The 26,262-nt window shown below is 42.8% G+C and overlaps 2 protein-coding genes across 16 annotated transcripts in view; one reads left to right on the top strand and one right to left on the bottom strand.

Annotated features, from left to right (window-relative positions):
* mtmr3 (myotubularin related protein 3) overlaps positions 1 to 11,746 on the top strand; it is a 34,850-nt gene extending 23,104 nt beyond the window's left edge. For 5 of the 11 annotated variants that reach the window (XM_088618164.1, XM_088618160.1, XM_088618161.1 and 2 more), the window contains 3 exons: positions 185 to 273; positions 2,068 to 2,094; positions 4,718 to 11,746. In XM_088618164.1, the coding sequence (XP_088474290.1) occupies positions 185 to 273; positions 2,068 to 2,094; positions 4,718 to 4,889 (288 nt within the window). In that variant the 3' untranslated portion in view covers positions 4,890 to 11,746. Of the gene's footprint in view, positions 1 to 184; positions 274 to 2,067; positions 2,095 to 2,473; positions 2,616 to 3,955; positions 4,014 to 4,717 lie in introns of all 11 variants that reach the window. The other 6 variants (XM_088618172.1, XM_088618165.1, XR_015929785.1 and 3 more) reach the window with 5 other exon arrangements.
* Positions 11,747 to 14,471: 2,725 nt separating this feature from the next.
* cux2b (cut-like homeobox 2b) overlaps positions 14,472 to 26,262 on the bottom strand; it is a 154,638-nt gene continuing 142,847 nt past the window's right edge. For 3 of the 5 annotated variants that reach the window (XM_088618155.1, XM_088618156.1, XM_088618159.1), the window contains exons 17-22: positions 25,200 to 26,065; positions 24,283 to 24,448; positions 23,862 to 24,155; positions 22,690 to 22,878; positions 20,899 to 21,175; positions 14,472 to 20,104 (exon numbers count right to left, since the gene is read on the bottom strand). In XM_088618155.1, the coding sequence (XP_088474281.1) occupies positions 19,249 to 20,104; positions 20,899 to 21,175; positions 22,690 to 22,878; positions 23,862 to 24,155; positions 24,283 to 24,448; positions 25,200 to 26,065 (2,648 nt within the window). In that variant the 3' untranslated portion in view covers positions 14,472 to 19,248. The remainder of the gene's footprint in view (positions 20,105 to 20,898; positions 21,176 to 22,689; positions 22,879 to 23,861; positions 24,156 to 24,282; positions 24,449 to 25,199; positions 26,066 to 26,262) is intronic. The other 2 variants (XM_088618157.1, XM_088618158.1) reach the window with 1 other exon arrangement.

Genomic DNA, 26,262 nt, shown 5'->3' with positions numbered 1-26,262 from the left:
TCTACACTTTACCCAGTCATTAAGCAGTCTTGTTGTGGGGGGGGGGGGGTGTTTTCAGGAAACGCTTTGAAGGAGGAAAAAGGTTGCAAGTTGAAGAAGTAAAAGGTTTCAATGCAAGTTGAGAAAGCAGTGATAGTGATAAGTGGGCGACAAGTGTCGTTAGAGTAGATGTTTGCCTTTGCAGGTCACGCGGTGGTACCCTGACCACCTGGCTGCCCAGTGCTACGGATGCGAGAGCAGGTTCTGGCTGGCTACCAGGAAACATCACTGCCGGTGAGGAGCCTTGCGCTCTCGTCTACACTCCCAGGCTTGGTTTCCAGCTTCTCGTGACTGTGGCGTGTTGAAACCAGACGCTTAGAGCGGCGATGGGCTAAATGACCTCATCACGTTGAACTTTTCTTATCGCAGTCCAGCAGGTTTTCTGGGTAATTAAGAACTTGGGGAAAAGCGTCCGCAACCTGTTTGGTTATTGAGATTACAATGTGATGAAAACCCTGTCTTGTTGCTGATCAGTTTTAAACAAGATATGTTTAATTAATTGGCTGTTCCTTTCCTAAGTTCATAAATTGAAGTACTTAAGGGAAGTGGGATATCTATGGGACTATGGGTCTTAGTAAGTGCTGGGAGGAAGTCAGAATAGTCTTCAGTGGATCTGGTGAAGTCAGACTATAGCTGAATCTGAGAATTGGAAGATCATGCTGATCTGCCCTTCCTGTTCTATACGAGATCTCCTGATGTGCTTCACATTTTTTGGTGGTGAATAGGGGGAGCCCAGTTGGACTGTTTTCTGTAGTAAATTAAAAACCTCCAGTTTAAAATTGGTGTTTTCGGAAGTGAACTCTTGTGTTATCTTCCAAAATAAAAGGAAATAGTTCAGCAGGGTGTCCATAGTAGAAATGAAAATGTTGGTGAAGTTAAGATATTTCCAAGGGGAAACTTTTTTTTTAACCACAATTACCATGCATGTCTATACTACTTTCTAAAGAAACTCTTTTGATCTTCCTGTTAGCAGGAGGTGCCAGATCTGTGCACTTGAATTTTGATTAAATAAAGCTGTGAAAGTGGCACACTAGTATGGGTGGGGAAATAAAGGTTAGAGTTGTAATCTTCCAAAACTTGTCATTTTATTAATACAATAAAGAGATTTTGTCCTTCAGTTCTAAATTAAAAAAATGTACAGTGCTAATTAATGGTTATGTTGAAGAGGATACATGAGGTTCTTCTGTGCTCTTTCATATTGTAATAAACATTAACTTTCATTTTTTTATTTTCACCACAAGTTGTTGAATTTGTTTTCCATCCTTTAAAACAATATCCACCAAGAGGTTTTTGTATGGTCACTTTTTCTGTTCTGGTTTACCACATCCTTTGTTTCTCTTGCTGCCTGGTTGTTTGGTTTTGCTGGGCCTGGGTTGGGTAAAATGCTGAATGAATGTGTCCCTTGCAAGAAATTGTTTGGTTGCTCATAGGGAAAGAGGTAAGCTAAGCAAGGTGGTTTAAGCATTGAAGCAGAATGCCTTCTAGTTAATTATCTTATGCCCACATTTTAATGATCAGAGATAGTATAATGTAAATGGTGAAATCTGCGTTTTTCTGTTTTATAATGAAAATATAGACATTTGCTGCAGATAATTAAGATTAACTTTTAGCAATACACTACGGAGATGGCTGTCTGGTGTTTATCCAACTCTGAGGCATGTGCTTGTCCCATGCTTGATGGGAATGGGTTTGAGACTGAACAGAGAATGTTCATCTGAAATTGAACAGTGTAGCAGTGAAAGATAAATTAATTCCAGTAAAATAATCTGGCACACCTTTATAATAGCCAGTTTTTTCCGCATTTCTCAGTTTGTCATTGGAGTTATTGCTGGTCTTAATTGAGCCGTAAAGGCTGGAGACATGGGATCCCAGCTTGTCTGTGCCAGATAGGGATAGGGTGGAAGAAACGTACTGCAGGCTGCCCGCTAGCCCTGCAGTGGGCGCTCTTGTAAGGCCAGTGTTTTCCCAGCCCAGGCCCTTCTCTCTGACTTGTGTTCCTTTCTCCACTGTCTCCCCTCTACTTTGCAGGGACAGGGCGCCTGTTGATGAAGCCTGGTGAGAAACTGTTCAACAGTCCTCTCTGTCTCTTTTCATATCATTTATGTTCATGCATTTCTTTTATTTTATTTTCTTTCTAACTTTTTTGGTCTCCCTGTGTTCAATTAACCTCTTATGTTGAAACATGTCAATTGTTTATCACTCACACTAGTCTATCCCAAGCTTTTTTTAAAGGAAGGATCTATAGGAAGAGTCGTAAGAAATCTGCACTGATATGTGCCTTGTTTCTATGTTCAAAACTTAGAAAAAAATATGCCGGTTTAAATTAGTTGCCTTGACTGCACGTCTGTTTATGGGGTGTTTAAATGTCATAAACCACTGCTATTCAGACCATTACTGTAGAACGAGTTACATCTGACGTGTTGATGGCTTCTAGAAAAATCTGACAATGAAAAGGAGTAGAGGTCAGATGACGACTCTTTGGGGAAAACAAAATATTTTGATAAATATCCATTTTCGCCTGTGCTGTCAGTCAGGGAGCATCCAAATGAAACTCTCCCTACTCTGGACCAATGCAGGTGAGAAAAGAACTGACATTTTCATAGTGTGCCGGCAAATTTATTATGAGGGATTTGGTTTTAGTTATTGAGACAGGTGCATCTTGTATGTTGACATCCTCCAGAATTGTGACCTGGAACACCTTTTGTAAATGTAACCCAGGAAATAACGCACATAAGTATCCAGAACGAGCTACCCAGAAATAGCTGAATGAGATCCTCAGATCAATAAACCACCGGCACCCGGTCAAACAGGATAACACAAATGCCCTCTTTATTGGGCCTATTTTCTATTTTGCGGTATTTCAACTTGATGAAGGCATTCGACCTTTTAACTGCATTCTGTTAGACAGAACTGTTATCCTCGTCATTCTCGCTCATTTTTCCATTACTGAACAATGGTGGGAGTTCTGCTCCTGGGCTGTGTACCTTTTACGTACCAGTGCTTCATGTTGTCTTAACTGCAGACTTGTATTGCACACCTCAAGCTACAGAACCAAACTTAGACCAATTGATTTAAATCTAGCAGTGAATTATTACATGGGGGAAATCCCATTTTGTGTTTCTAGACTAAAAACTGCAGACAATAAGTTGGCTTATTTTTTCTTTTCATATGAATGATTTAACATTCAGATAGTGTTTTCATGCAAATGATAACTGGGTTGTGGCTGTATTCAATAAAACATTCTCTGCTCCATGTTTTTGTGCCATGAATAATATCCTTCAACTAGCCCTTGTGCTGGGGGATCTGGGGGTTACCATACATAATCAACTGATCCTCTTTTACATGAAGCACTGGGCAAGAAGAAATATGTATATTGCTTATTGCAGGGTTTTTGGAATTGAGAGAGTTGACCACAAATTGTTCCGGTTTATGGTTGATTTTGATCACATTAAGTTAATTCTAAGTAGTTACGGGTTGGATTTCTCTACCAGTGAAAGCAAAGGTTTGCCTTTTTATGCATGTGCATGACTTTCCATTTTGTCTTGAATGTTTTGCTGTTCTGCATGCTTTAGGAAAACTATCCCATACGGTAGCAGTGCTGGAACAAGGTTACCCCTTTTGGGAAGTACTGGATACAGCAGGCTCATGATGCTCTTAACGTTGAGAAAGTACACTCCTCTTGTTAAGTTCTGTAATGGTTGATAAGCTGTGACAACAAATGATTTTGATAATATTCTATCCTCAATTTTTTATCACCTGTTGTATTTGTGTTCATATCCTGCACAGCTTTTATGCAAGAAACATGCAGAAATTATTTGTGGAAAATTTTAAAAGGATCACCTCAATGCACTTATTTGGCTCTAGAACTTGGCATTTAAATAGTAATTGATTTTTGTTCTTCTGCTTCCCTGTGTAGGCATGGGATTAAAATGATTTCTTTAAAATCAAAGCAGTTAATTGTTAATTTTAACGATGTAAGTACATTTAATCACCCCTGAGCAGGTGGTACAGAAAACATTACTTGAGACCCTGTGGGATTCTGGACACTTGATCTGTAGATTAATTGCTACAGCAAACTGTCAGTTTTAACCTACAATACAGTACAAGTAGATAAATGTATATTGTATGCATTGGATGGTCTTGTGGCCTTTCTTCTTCACTCGGGTTTAGAACAGTTGTAGCACAACAATTTGTGTCTCTTCTGTCATGATATATAGCCACAGCTGGCTAAAATTCCAGCTATCCTTTCTGTGGGATATAGTTTGTGTTGAAAGTGTCCTGAACTCCATGTGGTCAACATAAACAAAAACTGTGCTGTTCATCTAATCATCTTGTAGACCGTTGAAGATGAGAGCAATCTCTTGTTCATTGTAGATGGGTGCGTGCACTGTTTTAATTTAGCCCATGCCCCAAACGATTGGGGATTTTATCTCCTGCAGCCATGCATACTTTTTAATCAATCAAGATAGACTGAGGAACTATTTAAAGTCTAAACCAAGTGCATAAGTAAATGTTCAAGCTTCATTCTCCGACAGTGGCAAATTCAGCTCAATTGAACGGAGACTGCCCAGCAGGATGTCTTGTATTACATTATCTGAACTGGACAATATTGTAAAGTAAGCCAGCGCAAATCTTTAAATGGCGGCTTTTCTTTCTTTCTTTTTTTTGGCCTGTGTAGGAACTGTGGCAATGTGTTCTGCTCCACCTGCTGCGATCAGAAGATCCCGGTCCCCAGTCAGCAGTTGTTTGAGCCCAGTCGCGTGTGCAAGACCTGCTACAGTGGCCTGCAGCTCGGCAGCCCTCCCCTGGACATGGAGCTGGAGAAGCCCATCACTGCCAGCTCCAACTAGAGACCTGCACAAGGTGGCGGCCGCAGCTAGGAGGAAAGAATGGACAGAAGTGGCTAATGTTCTGTGTTGAGACACGCTTTACAATGGGACTATGGAGTCGGCGATAATCTAGGATTTTTAATATATGTGGAGTGTGTGTGTATATATATATAAAATTTTCATACTTGTGTATGAAAATTTGATACATATAGCCACATTCTTGTAAAGTGAGGTAAAAGACGATGTGTGGAAAGGGGTTAAGCACTTTGGATTTTGTGTACATGAACGTGCACAGAACTGCTGGAGGTGTTACAGGGGCAGGTTCCTCCTTTGCTGATCTAAAGTGATGGCAGTCAAGACAAGGCAACCCTTTTCACTGCTGAAGTGGGTGAGGTGGGAGCTCCTTTCATGAGGTAATAGACTGCTCAATCAGAGTGAATGAGGCTTTTTTTTTTACAATCCTTTCAGGCAAGCTTCTAAGCACCTTTTATCTCCCAGTGCATTTTTTTTTTTAGAAAGTCTTGGAGTGCGTGGTGCTTTCCCATTAACGTTTTGCTTTCAGCTTCAGAAAGAGCTTTGTTGGTCTGGGGTGGTTTGACTTGGGTTAAAACTGCTGGATTGGCTGAGCTCTTGGAGGGCATTGAAAGAAAGTCATTGGGGGAAGTAAACTCAAGGTAATAGTGTATGAAAGGACCTGTTGTGCTTAAGAAATAAAAAAAAAGTAGTTGCCTATGCCCCTCATGCAATCTTCTTGATTGGTTTTTGTGAAAATGATGCTACATTGATGCAGCAGATTTGTCTTCAGAAGTGTATATATATTGAACCAGGCCTGTTAGATCTGCTGTCCTCTTAGCTCAGGGAATGTAACAACAGAAAAGAACAGAAACCTTACCGCTTGGGTTCTTCCGGACTGAAACAACACAAGCCAGCATGTTCCAGACTTTTCCACCTTACAGCAAGAGGCATCCGACTGTTACGGAAGATTGTGGATCAGATTGAATTGACTAGTTTCGATTGTGGGCATCCGAGTAGAGGTCGGTAAATCTGAGAGCAATTCCTTATCAAGTAAATGCCTTAGATTTGCATTTGCTGCTGTACTCGAGTTTAGTGTGGGTCTTGACCACCCTCTAACAAACGGAAAGTCCTGTATTTTCTTGGCAGGGGAAAACAGCCTTATTGCATTAATAATACTAGGTAGGGCCAATAAATGCATCAAGTCTACCCATTTTCAAACAAAACTGATGTTAACCTACATTTCCTAAAAGGGTAGTACTTGCACATTTTCACACCAGTGTGGCCACCACAGATTTCAGTTTGCATAGTACATTGAATATTTTCATTTAATGTCATATTATTGTGCCCCGAAGGATACTTCAATATCCTGTTTCAGGAATAACAGATGAAACAATGTGGCACTTTTGCATTAATTTAGGCAGCAGAATTTGAATTCAGGTCTTGGCGGGAGTATTAGACAGTATTTCAGGAACAGCTGTCAGCCAATCAGGGTGAGCTAACATTGCGTATGTGTCAAAGAAGAGATGTAATTCACATTGGATTCTGCATGTTTGAGGTTTTTAAGGTTATGGTGGGTTTTTCAGCATTCTTGCTCCTACCTCTCCTGGTAGTCACTGGGTTGTCACAGACTGGAAGAACCTGCAGCGGTAGGCAGTATTGGATATTTGTAATCTGCATTAATCCCCACCCTTCCCCAGACAAATCACTTAAACAAGCACCTTATTTCAGTTCATCTTAGTAGTACCTTCTCCTGCTTAAGGGCCATTTTGGAGAGTTGGTAGAACTTGTGTGTTTTGTACAAAATAGATAATATATTTAATTTGAATAATAAATGTACTTTTCAATAGTGATTTTTGATTTGTCACAATTTTTTTTTATTTCTCTGCCAATGGAGACTAAGTTTTGCAGGGTAGGGGCTACTGATCTGGGACTGCGTTCACAGTTTCGTCAAGTCATAGGCAAAAAGCTTTGAAAAGAAGGGTATCCTGTAGCAATATGGCAGTGCTTTATGAACATGTCTTCATTCCTTTATGCTTTTGAAAGCTTGTATTTATTTTTATTTTCCGAGTTTGTCAGTTGGATTGTGGCAGACTAGTCAAGAAACTTCTGCGGAGAGATGCAGGAGTGATCTTTGAAGCTGATTGAATAAATATTCTGTGCGCTGAATATCAATGACCTAAGAGGAATATCATAAAATGCTCACAGCTCATTTATCTATAACGTAGTGTTATTTCCTTTGAGTTCTGAATGCTAAGTTAAGTTTCTGTAATCCACAAAACATCTTGTTTAAAGTTTCATTGTGATCTAGAGAATCAACGCACATGATCTCAAATTCTAAGGACAATGGATAGCATAATGCAGGATTTGGAAAGCTTAAATAGATTTTCCTGTAATATTCAAGGTCGTATTCCAAGACCATTTTTATAGCCATAAGCCTTTGAACTACTGAGTGGCTTATTCCTCAAAACGTAAAGCAACAGATTTGTTTGCTTTGGATGAAATGCTATTAAAGTATAGGTCTCTCCACCTCGTGAAAACATCTTGGCAATCGCCTGGATGATATAGTAATTATCAGGGCATGCAATCAGTATTCAGTGTTGTGAGTGTACTTGGGGACTGCAGGCAGGAATTTGAATTACTTGCAAAAATTGATGTGGGTTTTTGTTTTTAAGGGCTTAATTCCATTTCACCTGAAGGGGTTTAGACCTGCTCTCTACATTGGCACTTGAGTTAAGCAGCTTGGATTTTTTTCAAATGATCAGAGGACATCTGCAGTGGGTGGGATGCTTGGCTGCAACTTCCTTTTATCGTGGTATTGTGTACCAAGGTTTTTGGTTGTGAATATTCACGTGACATGCTTTTAAACTTACAAGCCAATTCAGTTTCTTAGTTAAAATTCTGACTTTCTCCGTTTTATGAAACTAGGTGACCTGCTTTTCAGTTTATATCACAGCTATTTACTATCGGAAATAACAGGTGGCACAGCTCACTAATCCCAGAATCCTGCTGAATACACATTTTGGTCCTATGGCATACCCGTTTGGCAAAGAATGGCCTTTTTGTAGTTGTTTATTTTTCTGTGGTAGTAAATAAAAGAACCAAATATTCTTTTTGGCATCAGGAAAGTGTAATGAGCATATTTTTTTAAATCATTAGTTAATATTAATCATCCAAAACCCAGAGGACAGAATATTTAAGTATATTGGGACCCAGAGAAAATTCAGTTGGATGTATTCATTTACAATGTATTTTGCTTGTACAGCCCATTTTTTAAATAAAAAATAGACTTGGTGTCACAAAACAAAAGTTTAAAACCATTCACACGTTTTAGCATCTCCTAAATCAGCACCTTAAAAGCTATCGCTTCTGTTTTCTTTTTTCTAGTGACAACCTAGAAATTGGGAAGTTCATTTAGCGCAGCTGTAAAGTCTTTATGAATGTAGGCCGGCATTGCTAAATGCTGATTAAATAGGTATAGGTAGCTGGACACTGAAAGCATGTGAAAAACCTTATCTGTACTTTACAGTTACATGGGTTAGTGTTTTCAGACAGGTTGGTAAGTTGCTTAGGTTTTTTAAGTGAATTGTAAAAGGCACTTCTCACTATTTCATCTTCTATGGTGCCCGATTGATAGAGATCCTTTTCAACTGCTCCTTTTATTGGACCTCTCTGCAGATCGACTGTCTGAATACTGCCTTCTACAAAACCTGTTACATGTGCATAGCAGTAGTGACTGACCTAGTGAGTACTGGCCATGCACCCAATAAACTAAAATCCTTTGCGTTTTGGAAGAACGCCTGCCCAGTCTGACTTTTTTCAGAGCACTGAGAAAAGGGATGAGTGACAGATACTGTTAAAGATGAATTGTGGAATATATCGAGAATACAGCATGCCTTTGCATTAAGCTTTTAAAGGGTATTGTGTATTTTGTCATTTTCTACCCCGAAAAAAAAGAGCGCTTGGGACCTGACCTCCACTGATTGAATCGACCTTATGTTTCCAAAAGGGGTAATTAACATTTGTTTTCTTTTCTGTTTCTGCGCTGTGGAGGTGAGGCTCTCCACCCTGCCAGCCTTCTCAGAACTGTGCAAGCACAATCATTCTGATTTTTCACATCACTGCCCAGCAGGGGCTGTTAAGGCCTAGAAGTGTAGTCATGTTTCATGTAGGTTTTTAAATGGGATTGGGAGGAGTGTGAGGATGTAAAACCTGTGAAATACTTTATGGGCCTTTTTATTTCTTCTGTTTCACACAAGCAGAGTTGACATAATGGCAGTATTTGAATTTGCCACTAGTGCTGATCATTATTGTAGAATCTGCTGGTGCCTGAAGGAAGTCTTTTGCACTTTGCACTAATTGGAAATCTACTCCATCAAGTCCAAGCAAGGATGAAAATTTGATGAGTGGACCAATAACCTTTGCAGTCTTGTTTTAGTGTAGCAGGTTTATATCCAGCTAATGGACTATGGATGATCTCTAACCTTTTTTTTTTTACTAGCTGCTTTTTATTGATGCTGTATTTCATCCACACTTGCCAAACAAAATAGATGGATAATATCAGTGCTAGCCTTTCTCCTTACATAAGTATGCGGTTTTGCTCAGTGCTATATACCCCTGTGAAGACGCATGTGGTTTAAAATTTTTGCACTGTCTTCACAGCTAAACAAAAATTGTCCGTAATTCCTGCTCAGAAATAAAATTCCACAAGTGAGACGTTGACCATAATCAAACATCTGGAAGCACCACACATGCATTTCTGCCCTGAGCAAGAACATGGAATGAGTTATAGACTGGGTGAATGTTTTGCTTAAAAATGATAGTTTTTATTCACACTTCTAGGTATTCCTTTAAGTAAAATCCATCAGAAAAAAATTATAATAACATTCTTTTCTTTGAAAATGCAATGAAAGCTTAGTGAGGTTTTCCTGTAATATTACAGAAGGTTGCACATGAAAGGCTCTCAGTAGTACCATGCATCTCAATGGTTAAAACCAGAGAGGTTCCTGAAGACTGCTGGCAAATGGCTAGAAAATACACAAAACTCTGGTTTGACCACTTAGCCACTGTTCTGCACATTTTGCACAGGCTCATAGTGTAGTAACCTTTACAGGAAGAAGGTACGATTAGACACATGCCCCCCAACAACTATAAATCCAAAGACTAGAGTTGGAGGTCTTTAATTCAAAGTATCATTGTGAGGCTAAAAAGAGTCAAACTTCGCTTTGTGTTGCTTGCATGAACGTTCATGGACTGAACTGATTAGGAGAGAACCCCCTTCTGAGTGCAAAACCCAAAAGGGAGAAGCTTCACAAACTACACCACCAATTGCAACCATGCCTTATGGTCAGATGAAAGAAAAGCTTGGCTTTTTGGAAATGCTCATCCCTGTTTGGTGTAAAAATAAACTGAAGCTCATGTTGAGAAACCATGTGTGCCCATTGAAATAGGACAGGGTCTGTTATGTTTTGGAGTTGTTTTGTATCGGCTGTACAATTAAATTCCAGAAGGCAGTTCACGAAAGGAGACCAAAGTGGCTGGAGCTACGGCTCTCCCTAGAGGAATGATCAAAACCTACCTTCAGCATTACCAGAATCTCCTACCACACTACAGGTACAGTAGTGTCTTATCTGTGCATTCCCTGCCAGAGCAGGATTTATGAAATGCTTACTACAAGAGTGTGAACGAATGTGAGCGTTCTGGATACTAAAATTAAATTATGTACGACAACTATCTCTCTGTTCTGTGCAATGCTTTTAAGACTACCGAATGACTGTTCAGCAGGGCATTAATCAGTAAATCTTTGTTATAGATGCTTTTTATTCCTTTCAACATGGTTATGAATAATTTTGGATTGCACTGTATGTGCTCCAGTACAATATCCTCTTCTCTATCCTGTAGATCACAGGGCATTCAGTCAGTGTCTGAAGATTATTAGGACCAGGGCTGGAGATGTCTGAAGTTTCATCAGTTGAATGAGTTTCATGGTGCTGTTATAGGTGGTGGGAAGGAGGTTGGATACACCTGTTAGTGTGCAACATACCTATGCATAGTGATCAAGAAGCAGACGTCTGCTAAAAAGTAGACTGTGCCCCTTACCTTTTAAGAAAGCACTTCAAGTTGGTCAAAACTGAACAACAGGCACAGAGGAGCAGAAACATGGAAGCAGCTGTGTTCTTGGGTGGATGGGCATTATCAATTCAGCGCAAACACCCAGGTCATTCTGAGAAATGGGAAGGAAACAAATATTGGTGCAAAATAGGTGTTAGCAAGAAGTAGTTACCTGTTCGAAAAGGAGCGACTTCAAAAGCTGATTGCCTGAGGAGGTGCTGTTTGTCACGAGGAAAGCTGCTTTTCGGTGGGAGTTGCACAAGATGTGTGAGCAGGGGGCAGTTACATGCTGGGAGAGAGCCTTGGGAGTTTTCTTTTTTTGTGCAGCATGTGGCTCTCGAGTCTGGCTCCATCTCTTCCTGTGTTTTATTGGATGATTGACATGTAGCGCTGCTCCAGTTTTCCCAAGCGGCAGTCCTGGTGCGTTTCCAAAAAATCAAATCACGACTGTGACCTGGAAGGGTCTGTGAAGAGAGACTGTAGCCAGGCTGTTAAGATACGGGTTACTGGACTGGGATCATAATTGTGCTTTTTCCCCCCCTTTTCTTGTTTTCAACACACTTAAGTTCTCACGTCTCTTTCTTTGTATAAGAGGAACTTGTAGCTGTACATAGCTGTTTTCCTGTAACACAAGGAAGTGCTCCTTGCTCAGTATAAATATTTTGTTTTGTTGAATTTATTTTAAAAAAAATGTTGTAGAGATCAAAACAGTTGGAATAAAGTTTAGCATCTGTATGTTGCATTTGCTAACTCTGTATTGTCTCCTCATGTTTTTGTGTTCTGTTTTTTGTACCATGTAATGGATTTAATTTTGATAATTAAAGCCACTGTCCTGGCTATAATCTTTAACAGTGGTTATTTCCAGTGTATGTACAGTAAGAACCTCACGTATATCAGTGAGAATGGAGATTAATTCAGTTCTCATCAGTTTCATTATTAGTAGTATTATTTATTAAACCATGGTCAGGCCTATAGAGCAGTGCATTTTAAGACCGCTTTCAGTTTTACTTTTCATGTAGTTTAACCAAATTATAGTTTAAAACTTTAAGCATCTGAGGCCTTAAACTGATCATAGTCCATTAAGGAGGGATTTTAAAGATGAAACCAATAATGGAACGTTTTTAATAATTCTCAAAGATTTGAAAAGCTGCAAAATTGCATCTGCCTTGTCAGTTCCATGATCACCTAACCACATGGCTTCCAGCGTGTATATACTGTGTACAGCGAGTCTAGACATTGGATGTACTTTGTTGGTTAAATTCCTTTATTAATGGGAACATTTTCATGGTGTGATCTTTACCCCTTAAAAGACAGATCCAAATAACGAGATGTCTGTGGAAAAACTGATCTCCTTTACATCTGCTCATAAAAATGAGTTTATATACAATGTCTCCCGAAGCTGGAGTGACTGAAAAAAGTGCTGTTGCATTGCTATTGATTTCTTGGATCACATGGATCCAGTATGGGCTGTTCAAGTATCAATGTTGCTGAAAGCAGTTTTACATGTGTCTTTAGGATGGATTCCTCTCATCATGTAAGATTAGGGTCGGTATGACTGCAAAACAGAAACATAATCTTAGTTGCCTGTAAGATGTTTTGATTTGGAAGAATTACTGGAAATTGAAGCACAGAATCTTAATCTCCCGATTTTAGAAGTATTTTCAGAAGAAAGGCAGAGGGCATGGTGTCATGGCAGCCTTGCAGCTCTTGGGCCCCGAGTTTGGTTCCAACATGGTAAATATTCTGAGTGGAGTTTGCATCTCCTGTGCTTCTTCAGCTGCTCTGTTTTCCTGCACCAGTCCAAAGACACACCGGGTGCGCTTGATTGAGTTCAGCACAGCCAGGGTTTGATCTCAGCACCCATTTGCTAGCTAGACATATGACTGAAACGACCATGTCATTACTGTGATACAAAGCAGGGCCTGTTTCTAGAAGTTTAGTTTGTGACTTTATTAATGACAAGACCAGACAGTGACCTCCCCAGCACATCTAGTTGTGCTTCTGCAAGTGTGACACACCAGATGAGGAAAAAAGGGATACAAATCATTGTACACTTATATTTCTACTGTCTAAAAAATAAAGTAGGGAATTTAGCAGACCCAAACTGTCAAAGAAAACAAGGAACATGCTTTATTTTTTTATGATGCATAGTTGCAATAGCAGAAATGTGACCAGTGCCTCTTTCAGGGCACTGTTTTTGCGCTCTGCAGTTACTCTGCTGTTAGACATGCTCTTCGATGTGACACTGACTGGTACTTCGAGTACTTTTCTGGACACTACACTCAAAGCGCCTTACTGGTAAGGGGGACAAACACTAGCAAAACAGCTTGAGTTTAAAAAAGAAAGTTACTAATTAACTCAATAATAACTTCTTAACACGGCCATCTCACTTTTCATGCAGTAGGTTCCCAACGCGCTTTAGATATTGGTGGGGAACTGTGTCATCCAGCACTCCAGTTTCATTGACATGGGTGGTGTGCAATAGCCCTTTTGTGCCATCAGGCTCATTATACAGCAGATCTGGTAGAGACGTGAGAAATGACCCAATAAATTAAGGTGATACTTTGATCAATGGGATTGGGACCTTGGATTAATATCTCATCTGAAGCCCAGTATTATTTATGGCACAATGGGGAAATTGTGGTCCAGAGAGAAATTGAGAGCCACCAAAGCCAAAAGTTACTGCTGTATGTGCTTTTCCTTGTCTCCTATCCCTCCATTGACCTAGCCAAGCCTTGGTTAGCTTCTGGGATCTGAAAAGAAAAAGCCACAGGGTGGTACTGCTGCTGTTTGCCAGTGCAAGTGCATCATATTGTGCTTTCTTTGACTCTGGCGAACTCCATGTGTTAGGAGCTGAACGCATATCTTTTTTTTTTTATGGTTGATTTTTGCACTAGATAATTTGTGGATTATGTGGTAACAGAACTACCATCTTAGCAGAACTACTAACTACTACTACTGACTACTTAGCAGAAATGTAAATTGAAATACGATTTTTAATATACAGGTTTTGAAATCTGTCTTAAAGAGATGAGGTATTTGCAGTGTGCATATACAGAGGAAAGATACTAAGCTTTATTATTTAAGAGTCCAAATGGTTTTAAGCCTTTACCGATGCCATTTTCACTTTAATGTGATATTAAGATCATTGTCTGTGTTATAAGGGGAAAGCTGTAAAAGGAATAATGCTGCCATTAAAATGAAAGCTTTTTAAATGGCTTTAGTTCACATTAAGAACTCATTGATTTTCAGTCAGCATGATTGCACTCTCATTCACTGGATGAATATGTACATTTCCCATTGTGTCTTACTAAATATTACCCATTCTGATGGATGCTCGTGTCTTAATCATGTGGAATTGAGGGTGTATCGACCTGTTTCTTTTCTCAGCTAGCTGAATGCATTGCTCTGTTTATAGTGGATTGCTGGTGAGAATCTCTGAGCATCTTGTCAGCACCAAAAAGGACCAGACTGCACTGCTGAGCCTTCAAAGGCCAATTTATGTAACAGTTTTAACAAAAACCATAACACAAGCGGGAATCATGTACAATGATGTTTTCAGCCTTGGCCTGATACAGATGTGGTTTCAAGACACTTTACATTTTTTTTTTCCTCTCTTTGAAATACAACATTTCAACTTCTCATAAGACACTAAGGTAATCGTGAGATGTGTGCAGTTTGGGGAATTTAGTACAACATACTGATGTGTTTTGACAGGCTTTTCTTGTAAGAGAATGACAACTCTTTTACATGTAACAAAAAAAAAACATAAGGCATAATAAACACTTCCTCTTATCGGTATCGGTCTATCAGAGCTGCATAACCTTCATTTAACTACGATCATTTTAAAGTCAACCTTTCGAGCATTTTTCAACCAGCTCTGATCAATAATGAACTTCTTAATCAATCAACAGATTGATCCACTTCAATCCAATCTCAGGGTTTTAAAGAGTGTCTTATCAGCAGCATTGGATAACATGCCTTTAATGGATGACTTCAACTATTGCTAATGTCCAGGTTATCTATGCTTGTGAGTACCTAATTTCTTAAACTGAACAGATTTATTACCTTTCCCACATTTTCCACACAGTTACATGTAAGAAACTTTGAGGACAAGAGAGGGAAGCAGTTGCTGAAACATCTGTCCTGTTACACTTACAATGCTGGTCAGTCCTACAGAAGATGCTATTTCAGTCAATTTACCACCATTTCAGAATGGTACGATATTTAAAGCACTAAGGGCTGCAGACCTCTTCCTTAATCTGAACAGAGCTGTCCACAATTTAATGTTAAATGAGCTGTTGTGGTCGTGTGGTAGTTTTTATGCTTTTCAGGAATTGGCAACGTCTATAATGACCATGTATCGACAAGTGACTAACTCCTGCAGATCTTTGGCCTTTAAGAAGTGGAGCTGCCTGTTCCATTGAAATGTACTGTAAGTAATTCAGAACTAATTTAGGAATAAAATTAAGTACTCTTTAAAGTCCTCAAGGATCAGAATTCTGTTCTTAACTGAACAGATTGCTTGCCCAATTTGATCATAGCTTACAGTTGTTAAATCTTTTAAAGCAGGTGGCCTGTAAAAGTAACTGGATTGTGGCTCTCCAGGACAAGGCTGTTTTTCTATTCATCTAAAAAAAACCCTGATCAGAAATGAGCACACTGAAAGGAAACAATGCTCAGGCAAGCATTTTGAAAAGCTTTGTGTTTGTCAAGCGCAAACAAGGTTTGAATGCTCAGCTAAGTCCTGGTGGATGCAAATCCTGTCTTTTTTCATGTACGTAATGAAAAGAGTACATGCTTAAAGGTTAGTGGCTGTTGGTCAATCTTTCATGCATCAACTCAAAATTTAAATGAAGTTTCTAAGCATTACCGGGCTCATAGACGGAAGATTAATGTGAAACAAATGGGATGCCATAGGCTAGATGCAGAAAACTGGGGGAGCATGTGTTGTTTACATGAGCTTAGAACGCAACCAACTTCTGAATTGTGCAAGTTCCTTCTTCAATTCTCTGTTGTCCTACAAGGAAAGGAAAACTCCATGTGGCACTATTAACACGCCATGTGTCATTCAGTCATTGCTTTGGCATTTTCAGTGGAAAGAGCAGATTTCCCCAAAGACATAACAAAATGCTCCAGCTTCCATTAAATAAATTAGAGCCATTAGTCATGTAGTCTGACTATATGCTCTATAAACAGACACAATATTCAATACAAGTTCAATATTTAGGGTATGCTTGTGGGGGTTGTTCCTCCAGTTTGAGAAGTCTGTATGACAGTGTGTCTAAGGAATGTGTAAGGGAGGAAGTTCATCCTCAGTTCTCAACTGAGCATTTTTGCCAACATCCACCTTGCTATGACACACTATAGTGCACTGATCTGTTTTATTTCAATACCAGGCAATGTGGCCCTAAGAATACTTTAAGAAAAATTAGAGCTGTCATTTTATATGAAATCTGTACATATTTTTATGATCAATTCATTTTTAAGAAAGTATTGTCACAGCACTTAATTTTAGGTGCTTGTTACATTGAATGTTACTCTTTCCTAACATGTCTGCATGTTAACTAATGACCAAAGACACAGAGATGAAGACTAGAGGAACACTGAGGTTTTAAAACTCATGTACATCTTAGTATTTTTTAAATTAAAAATGTTTCCTGTAACTGTTTCCCCAGCAGAGAATCTTAATTCAATAGTTACTACAGTATGTACAGGGACTGTAGGTTAGAGCTACCATATAGCCTCAGATCAGTTCACACTTTAAGACAGGACAGGATTTTCCTTGCCTCTTAATTAAAAAAATTATCAAAATGTAAACTGGACACTAATGGTTTGCTAAATGGAAGATTAAAGCAAATCTACAGTTTTGTTCTTCTCTATTTTGAGTTTTTACTTTATTGCTTTTTTTTGGCACAAACCATTTCAGTGGTCTGGTCAAACCCTAATTAAGAGGGTGAAGAGGCACAATTCGAGTAGCTAGTTTTGTAGGGGTCTCTTGCCTGGCTGAGGAAAAAGACAACACATCTGTAAGGATGGGGCTGTCAGAACCTCCTACTTTAACAGAGCAAAGAAGGGGTGGAGAGGGGAAGACACGAACAAGAAGGCTGATATTTATACTGCGGTAGGCAGACATGGGCGAGATTAGGTTCTGACCTCCTGAGCTATTGTTTTTAAACTCCACAGTGGAGTAGGCATGGGCTCTCCCCGTATTCACACACTTTCCTCATTTACACAGACTCTTTGCAAGAAACTGATTGGTCAGACCATTTCAGCAGTGGAAGCTTTGGTTGACAAAAGCAAGGAACAATTCATGCAACTCAGCTCAGTGTATCAATTGTGAGGCATTCATTTAAGACCTATCCTGTCTCAAAGTGCCTGGTGGAGTTGCCTGGCAACCCATCTTGTGACCAAACCACATGTAACAGTAGAGTCAAGGAAACCACTGCTCGCTTAGCATTTTCTTTGTAGTATTAGTAACATTCCAATGACCAAAAGCACAATCTTTCAGGCTATTTCTACCCAACAACAATCTTGCTCTATTATAATAAATTGTAATTACAATCAAACACACCGAACAGCAATTTATTTCAGTCGCAATCACTAGCCGTGGGAATTGGCAAACTGAAATGAATGAGCTCTTCAGTGGTTACATCCACATCATTGATCACTGCTCCACTTCGGCCCAGACGTCGACACAGAGCTGTTTTTGTGTTACATAGGAAAGCTGAAGTCAGAATGTTGTCAGTGGAGGTCTGCAGTTTGCCTTGCAGTGTCGTGGTACAGCGGCCAATGCTGTTTTCCCTCAAAAGCATTCCCATTTGACCTGTAATATTATTGCTTTAGGCCATTAGTACAGACATATAGGAGGAATGAAACAATGCAGACCAGCTAGATTTTCTACAACAGCAGAGTAATAATACAAATTCATTTCAAGGTGCCAACATGTAACAGTATTTATATGGGATATTATGTAAAGTTCCATAACATATTGATCTTTACCTGGTAGGTATCTGGAACCATGCATTTTGGAATGTCTCTGTTGGTCTACCAACTTCACGCTTAATGCCCCACAGCAAAAGTGCTTTTTTCAGGCATGAGATAGGGGTACTCGCTTCAGCTGCACGTGAAACTGCCGGCGGGGGTTGGTAGGGAGGGGGGGCAGGTGGGTAACGTCTGAGTAATGGCATTACCGAGCGTGAGACAAGTGAGAACGAAATGTGACTGAAGCTCTGACCACGCCAAGTGTATCAGCCCCTCTGACTCCAGCGCCAGGCTCGTTCGCCGTCTCACAGGCAGTTCCTGGCCAGCACTGTAAACCTCAATATCTTCGCACAGGAAAAACAAATGCAGTTTCACTAACAAGGTTCTACTCTTTAGATTCTGCAGTTCCTTTTTTTCTTTTTTTTTAAAGATTTTTTTTTTTTTAGCTCAAGTATATCACAGGTCACTAACTATAAGGGGATAACGGTAATTTCATGTACCATGCTACATCTTGTTCAGAAAAGGCTATTGCAGACAATTCTACAACATATACAACCACACATGACACTCTTTGCGTTACAAATGTTCCAAAACATGTCACCAAGAAACTAAATACATACGTGATGTTAACTATTTAGAGTCTTTAAGGACTATCCCACAGTCTTTTTTTTCCCATTGTTTTTCAATTTGTTACCCAACTTTTAACTGAGATGTCTTAAAGACAAAAAAAATCGAAAAACTGCTATTCAAAAATTAGCAAATTTGGTCAGTCTTTTTTTTTAAATAATCATAGTGCTTTTTGATGGCTTAAGACGAAAGTCTTTTTTTTTAATCTCATACAGTGGCAAACTACAGGACTTCAGTGTGCATTTAATGACACGATAGCTGCAAAGTCTCAATGTCAGTGTTCTTGACACCTTTTAACGTTTTTCCTTTTTAAAACAAAACAGCTAGGGCTGTTAAATATATTTCAAAGTAGTATCCTTTATTAAAATACCTAAAACACATTTATAAATATTTTTTTTCTTTTTTTAAAAGTAATCTTGAGGAGTTTGCGTTAAAATGGTTTTTTTAAAGATCCTTCAAAGCGAACCCCACTAAGAGGCAGACGTGGGGCTTTTGGTTGACCCCATACTCTCCTTCAGGCTGAGACACGAGGAAAAGCAAATTTATTAGCTTCCCTCCACAGCGAACGCGTACTCTTTAAGAGTCCTCCTGTGAGTTCTGCATTGTGTTGTTTACAAAATCTAAAAAAAAACAAAACTGAACACTCTCAAAACTCCCACTCCAAGGTCTCCTCGCGATTGGCCGCTCTCTCCAGCCTGTGGATGATGTTGTTGAGGTTTGCCATTTTCTCATTGCGTCTCTGCGTGCTCTTGCTCAGCTTGGGGTTCTGCGGAGGCACGGAGTCTGAATTCTGGGCCAGGGGCGTGGCCGTCGCGGCGCTGGGCGGCGAGGGGGAGATGGGCGCCGAGGAGGAAGGGACGGGAGAGACGGACATCATGAGGCCGGGCGAGGACGCGGCGGAGGGCGAGTTGAGGGACACTTCCAGGCTGCCGCGCGTAGGCTCCGAGGCAGCCTTGAAGCTGACGGGGTCGGACGGCGGCTTGTCGGTTTCCTCGCCCTCCTGCCTGGAGCCCAGCTGGACGGGCCTCTGGTGGACGTCGGGGGAGAGGGATGCTGGGAGAGCCGCAGGGACACGGCCGCGCACTGCCCCCTCCTGCGCGTGGCTCTTGGCGCAGTGCTGTTTGGGAGAGTGCTCCCTATATCCCGCCTCCTCCTCACGCTCTTTCTTCAACGGGCACGGGAACTGGACACCCAGGGAGATGCATTTCCTCTGGCCCTTGTGGCCGCGCTGCGCATACCGCTCTTCTTCGTCCTCCTCCTCCTCCTCATCCTCCTCTTCCTCCTCCTCCTCTTGCTCCCCATCCTCCTGCTTTACAGTGACCAGGTGCTTGTCCGGCGTTGGATTCAGGCTGTAGTGTGCGCTCCGGCTTGGGAACACTGGTTTCCGGTCCTCGGGATCGGAGGCGGGGCTGCAGGGCGTGGGCGTGGAGTAGCAGGCAGGCTCCGCATCCGTGTCGTTGTCCTGCATCCCTTCCACCAGCACCTCCCGACGCATCCGGGACCTGTCCAGACCGGGAAGACACAGGTCACTTACAGGCGCTCCTGGATTGCAGGTACTGATCTGGTACAGAGGTGCTTTTGTTTTTGTGTGGGTCACTGACAGCAGCACAGTACGGGCCAGTGTCAAAACGGGATAAATCCAACATTATCGGAATTTCAAAGTATTTATAAAGGTCTGGTGGCCTCTTCAGACATCTGTATTGTAGAAAGGGTACAGCATGGAACAAAGGCATTTGGTACAAGAGAGTGAGAGACTGGAACTGCCATCTTTGTGCTATAATGGGGAGATAATAAACAAGCTCTCAGATTCAGCCATTTGCTCAATAGTCCCAGAGTGGATTTATTTTAAAGTGAAAGCGTTTAAGTATCTAAAGGTACAGCTCAGCAGGGCAACAGAGACAAATCTCATCAGAGGTTTTTAAACAAGACACTGATTTCACAAAGGTTGAGGGGGATTTTTAATTAGGGCCTTTACCGTTTAAAAAAATCCTCATTTTCCTGTGGCTGTACCAGTTATGACAGTGCTATAATGTAAATTTCATTTGCCATGGAAATCTATTTATTCCTCAGTCAGCAGCAAATTAAACTGAGCCTTGAGACACAGATTGTTCTTTCTACTTAAACATTTACGATAAATGCAGCATTGCAGCGAAGCTTGCTTTAATTCCTGCACTTAAGAGTCCTCCACTAAGGAGACATTATTCTAAAATCCTATGGAGCAGACAAAGGGAGATCACGTGACTTCCATGATTTCATTCTTCCCCTCAGTTCCTGGGGATTCTCTGGCTGTACTGACCTATAGTTGTGGAACCAGTTGATGACGGTGTTGGTTTTGAGGTTGAGCTGGGAAGCCAGCAATTCAATGGTGTGCTGGGAAGGGTAGGGTTCTAGCAGATAGGCCTTCTTCAGGGCCTCCTTCTCCTCAGCAGCCAGCACGACTCGGGGTTTCTTCACCTGGCTGAAGGGGCTGAAGTCAGCGGGCGTCAGGCCTGGGCTCACACAGTCGGAGCGGGTGCTGGGAGAGTCGCTGTCGGACCCGGTGCTCAAGAGACCATACCTCCTCTTCAGGTAGGCTGGAGGAAGAGCGAGACGCGCAGACACACGTCAGGCCAGACAGACTTCCAACAAATGTCTTCAGAAATGTATTTCACGGGCCAAAGCACAAAGTGGTTCCATGAAAATGTAGGGATTCAGTCTTCAAAGTTTTTAAAAACAAAAACTATACTCAGTAAGACTTTGCAAATTGACACTCTTGACCCTAAAAGCACTTCACATGTACAATGGGACTTGCTTAATCCACAAAATAAGTGAGGCAGGATAAACTGTAGATACATTAGTAAATATTAAGACCACAAGACAGGAAAACAGTCATTTAGCCAATGCACCAATGTTAACATCTCTATTAAATGTGCCAGTGGTTCCTTAATCACGACAAACTGTCAGGACCTTGATAAGCATTCTCATTTCCAAACTGGAGAGTCATGGGTTGAAATCCTGGGGGGGATGCTGCTAATGTACCCTTGAGCAATGTACTCAAATTGCTCCAATAACATACTCCGCTGTATTAATGGGTAACTCTCCAGGCCATCATTGCAAATGAGAATTTGTTCTCAATTAACTTTCCTAATTGCATTATAATTAAAAAACATTCTCTTCTGATAGACGGCAACTATTGCACAGTGTCACAAAACTTTGGCTTGGTCCAGAGGCAAGATTATCATCTACTAATCCACAAGTACCAAAGCCTGACCCTGCCTTCCTCACATTCTGAGCTCCACATCCACATGGCTAATGAATCAAGGTGTCATCTTGACCTGATTGCTAGGATCTAATAATCATTGCTGCTGATGCCCGATTGCAACTACTGTGTCTCACAAATAAGGCACATTAAAGCTACTCTACACCACTTAGCTGTCCTTTTGTGTTAGAAATACAGCTTCATACACACTCATCATTACATTCCATCTGTAATGGAGGGGTTTTCAAGCTATCATGCAGATGTGGCTCATCCTGGACCAATGTGCAAATAGTCTAATCAGAGTCATCAGTCTTCTGTAAGATTTATTATACAAAGCTATACATACTAAATGTCTTGTTGGACTTTATAACTAGCCTGTCTGGTAGACAGAAGATTAAATCCCCCTATTTTTTCCTGATAAATACAGCTAGAATGAATTCATATGCAGTCAGGATCCCAGTTTGATTAACCATGGAGACCCCAGGAGATTCAACTTGCAAAGGTGCTCAGTTGGAGTGCAAGCAGATGCCCAGCTGGGTCATGTGACTAGCCGAATCATGCAGTAGTGTTCAAATTCGTGGAGCTTCTCATCATACAACATCCACACCTGTAGCATGCCAAATACCTGCAGGCTTGCAGTGATGTCAGCAAATGACACTCTGCCCCTCCAGTTGGAGCTAACTCTCCAACCTAGGCTTTGTGGACGAATTTGCCTCTGTGGATGAACATCCTAAACTGATCCCTAAACCCAATGAGGTGGGTACATGATAAAAAAAAGATGGAATGTACTAGTTGCAGCCAGAGTGTAGTGATGCATTGTGGGAGCAGGGCCAGGACGCGGCGCCATACCTTTCTTCTCCATTTTCTTCATGTCGCGCAGCTTCTCCACGTTGTACGGGTCGTTGAGCCACAGCTGCATGCGGACGAAGGGCTCGCGGCCCTTGAGGCTGAGCTTGTGCCAGGGTTTTGGCCTGGAGAGCAGGTCGGAGACGGAGCCCTGCGTCAGGCCCAGAATGCTCTCCCCAAACAGTCGCTGGCCTGCAACCGACACGGAGAGGACTCTTAAAACACACAACCTCCTCTTTAGCACATCCGGAGGGCCCATTAATTTCCCAACAACATCACAGCTTACACTTTGAAGTCGATGGAGAACTAAAATAAATGTCAATAAATACACGTGGGGTATATCTGAAGTGACTTTGTATGATCAGTATTACATGAGCATTATTAAACTTAGAGTAGGGCAAGATGCAAAGGTCCTTAAACAGAGGCACACTTCCCTATCCTCTGAAAATATTTAATCCTGAATAGAGAAAACTACAAGAGGACTGGATTCATCCACCCATCCATTCACTGTCTAAATGCTTCATCCAATCCGGAGTCACTGCTGGGATCCTGGCAAGCAAAGGCGACAAGGTAGAATACACTGTGGATGGGAAGCCAGCCCATCACAGGGTAGACACACAGACAGACACGCACACACTCACACCAGGGCTAATTTTCCCACAAGCCAACATGGGTTTGGACGTTTTGAAAGAAACTGGGCAGCTGGAGGAAACTAACACAAACACAGGGAGAACATGCAAAACCCACACAGAGAGCATCCCAGGTCTGGAATTTCACCCAGGGCCCCAGAGCTGCAAGGCAGCAATGCTTAACAATGCCACCACAGTGCTGCTTGGGACTGGAGTTAACTATTCCCTAAATCCTAAAAAGGTACTGACAAAGTCAGCCTACTGGACTTCTCCAGGATAAACACTGAAACACATACCAGAGGTCACAAGTAGAAACGAAGGGGAAGTGCAATTAAAAATGAGAATAGAAGGTACTTCTGCAGATAAAGAGACGGGGGAGTCTACAATAAACCACAGAGTTCTATTCTTAGTACACAGACACCCTTTAAGAAACAGCTGGACAGCTTCCTCAGATAACTGAAAAATAGGCAACCAGACAAGCCCGTGGGTGGCTCATGCTGCGCTACACTATGTGAATGAAGAGCAGTGTGCGTCTGGCAGACGTACCCAGGTTGTTGTCGGTGAGCACCTCTTTCACCCTCTTGGTGATGGCATACGTGTCCAGCTCTGGGGACATGGCTACCAGCTCCTGGATGCCCAGAGAGGTGTGGGAGTGGCGAGGGGAGAGGAGGCTCGGTGCAGGTTTGCCGCCCGGGATGGCAGTAGGGGTGAGCTGGCCGTCGGGCTGCTGGTTCTCCTTGCTGCTCTCCAGGCTCACGGGCTCCCCCAGGGGGCTGTGCTGCTCCTCCACGGGGCTGGGCGGCGGAGAGGGCGAGGAGCGCGTCTGTATGGGGCTCTTGTCTACGTCGGGGCAGGAACACAAGAACCAAGACCGCTTATGAGGGGAGGGAGGCTCTTCAAGAGAACCAGAACACGAGAGACCACTACTGGTTTCCGAGTCCGGACCGGCCCTAGGTGCGATAGTTACCCTGTGGCTGGCCGGGGTTGCTCGGCTGACTGATCCCCTGGCCCAGCTGGTCCAGCAGCCAGAGCTGCATGCGGATGAAGGGCTCCCGGCCCTTCTGGGTCAGCTTGCTCCAGGGTTTGGGTCGGGACAGCATGTCGCTCACACTCCCCTGCGACAGGCCCAGCACCTGGGAGGAAGAGGAGGAGGAGGAGGAGCGGTCAGTTAGCCATCATTCCTGGCAAGGGTCGCCAACCGTAAAGGGCGAGACGAGCATGCAAACACTAGTCCATATCACGAGCTAGGACAGAGGACCATGCTGTCACTCCTCCTGCCACCACAGCAGCCAATGAACTGACTAAATGACTGATTACATTTGTTTTGAAGTCCCATCTCTAAACACTTCATAATGTCATTTTAATACATTATAAAGCAGCACAAGGGCACAGCAAAACAGAGGGTTTCAAGACTGAGGCCAGAAATCGTTTCTTCAGTTTTAGTCCAAATGTAGCCTGCTAGATGGCAGCATTGGATCACTTTGCACTTTACAGTCCTGCAGTGTGCTGCCGATGCATGAGGATAAATACAGACTGTGCGAATACCAGATTTGAATTTCACTATACAACTGTACTTAACTGACTGATTTGATGGACTGACATGATTACATTTTAACTCGAAGAACAGAATTGCACTAGGGGCTAACAAGGCTTAATGTTAAACCTTGTGCCCTGGCCCTCCAGACCACAAATCACTTTCAAAAAAAGGAGAGTAGAAACAAGCTCTGGGGGCTGAAAACAGCCAAGCAGATTGCCAATAGAAATGTAATAACCCCCCCAAAACAACAGGAGTTTTCGGAAGGACATTCAACTCATATGCAGACAAGGTGCATCTCGTCTGAAACAGAGGTATTTATTTTCAGGCGGGACCCCGAAGAGCTTCACCTTTTCTCCGAAGATCCTCTGGCAGATGCCGTTCTTGGCCAGTTTCTCTTTCACCTGCCTCGTCAGCTCGATGGTGTCCACTTCGCGGTACATGTACATCTCGTACTGCTCTGGCGTGAGAGGGGGCACCGTGGGCTTGAGGGTGCGGGGCACGTAGGCGGGGTAGTAGGAGAGGCGGCCGGGGCCCTGGGGTTCCCCGCTGCCCGAGGCCTCGGCCTCCAGCTTCACCTCCACGGGCCGCCCGGGCTCGTCTTCCGCCGCGGAGGCCTCCTCGCTGTTGGGCAGGCTCTCGCCGTTCTCCGCGCGGGGCCACGGCCGCGGCAGGGCGGAGTAGCCCGAGGACGAGGAAGAGGAGAGCGAGGGGGACACAGAGGTGAAAGGCCGGGAGGCGCCGAGGACCCCCCGCTCGACCGCCCAGTGCTGGTCGAAGTACGTGCCGGCGTCCCCGATCTCCGACTTGACCTTGCGGATGATGTTCTGGACGAAGGCGGCGGGGGACAGCACGCTGAGCGGGGTCTGGGAGCAGCTGCTGCTCTGGGAGCAGGTGGCCCCGCCGCCCCCTTCCTCCTGCTTGATGTAGGCCGGCAGCGGCAGCCCCTTGCCCGAGTCGGGGGCGGCGGGGCGCTCTGCTGGCGGGGCCCCGGCCGCCCCACCCCGCCCGCAGGCTTCCATCTCCAGCAGGGCCTGCTGCTGGGCCTGCATCTCCCGGCGCGCCTGCTCCAGGATGCTCTTGATGGTGTCGTCCGAGTTGCCGCCGCCGCCGCCGCCCCCGCCATTGCTGGCACTGACCGCCACTCCCCCCGTCGAGGACTTCCCTTCACCTGTCCCGCCACAAGGACGGCACCCGTTAGCTCCTCCTGACCTGTCTACCCGTCACACGGGATCCCCCATTGGAACACAGGAGCAAATTGCAATGCATGAGCAGTATTAGGAGACAATCCCAGCCTTACTTAGAAAACAATCCCCTAACGCACTGAACAAAGTATGAACATTAAAGATAAAGAGAACTGCGAGGCAGGCAAAGCCCTGCAGGTTTGTGTTGGTTCATGGGACGCGGACCACA

The sequence above is a fragment of the Lepisosteus platostomus genome, chromosome 24 (assembly GCF_059453375.1).
Source record: "Lepisosteus platostomus isolate fLepPlt1 chromosome 24, fLepPlt1.hap1, whole genome shotgun sequence".
Classification (NCBI taxonomy): Eukaryota; Metazoa; Chordata; class Actinopteri; order Semionotiformes; family Lepisosteidae; genus Lepisosteus; species Lepisosteus platostomus.
This window is presented reverse-complemented; position numbering and strand designations above follow the sequence as displayed.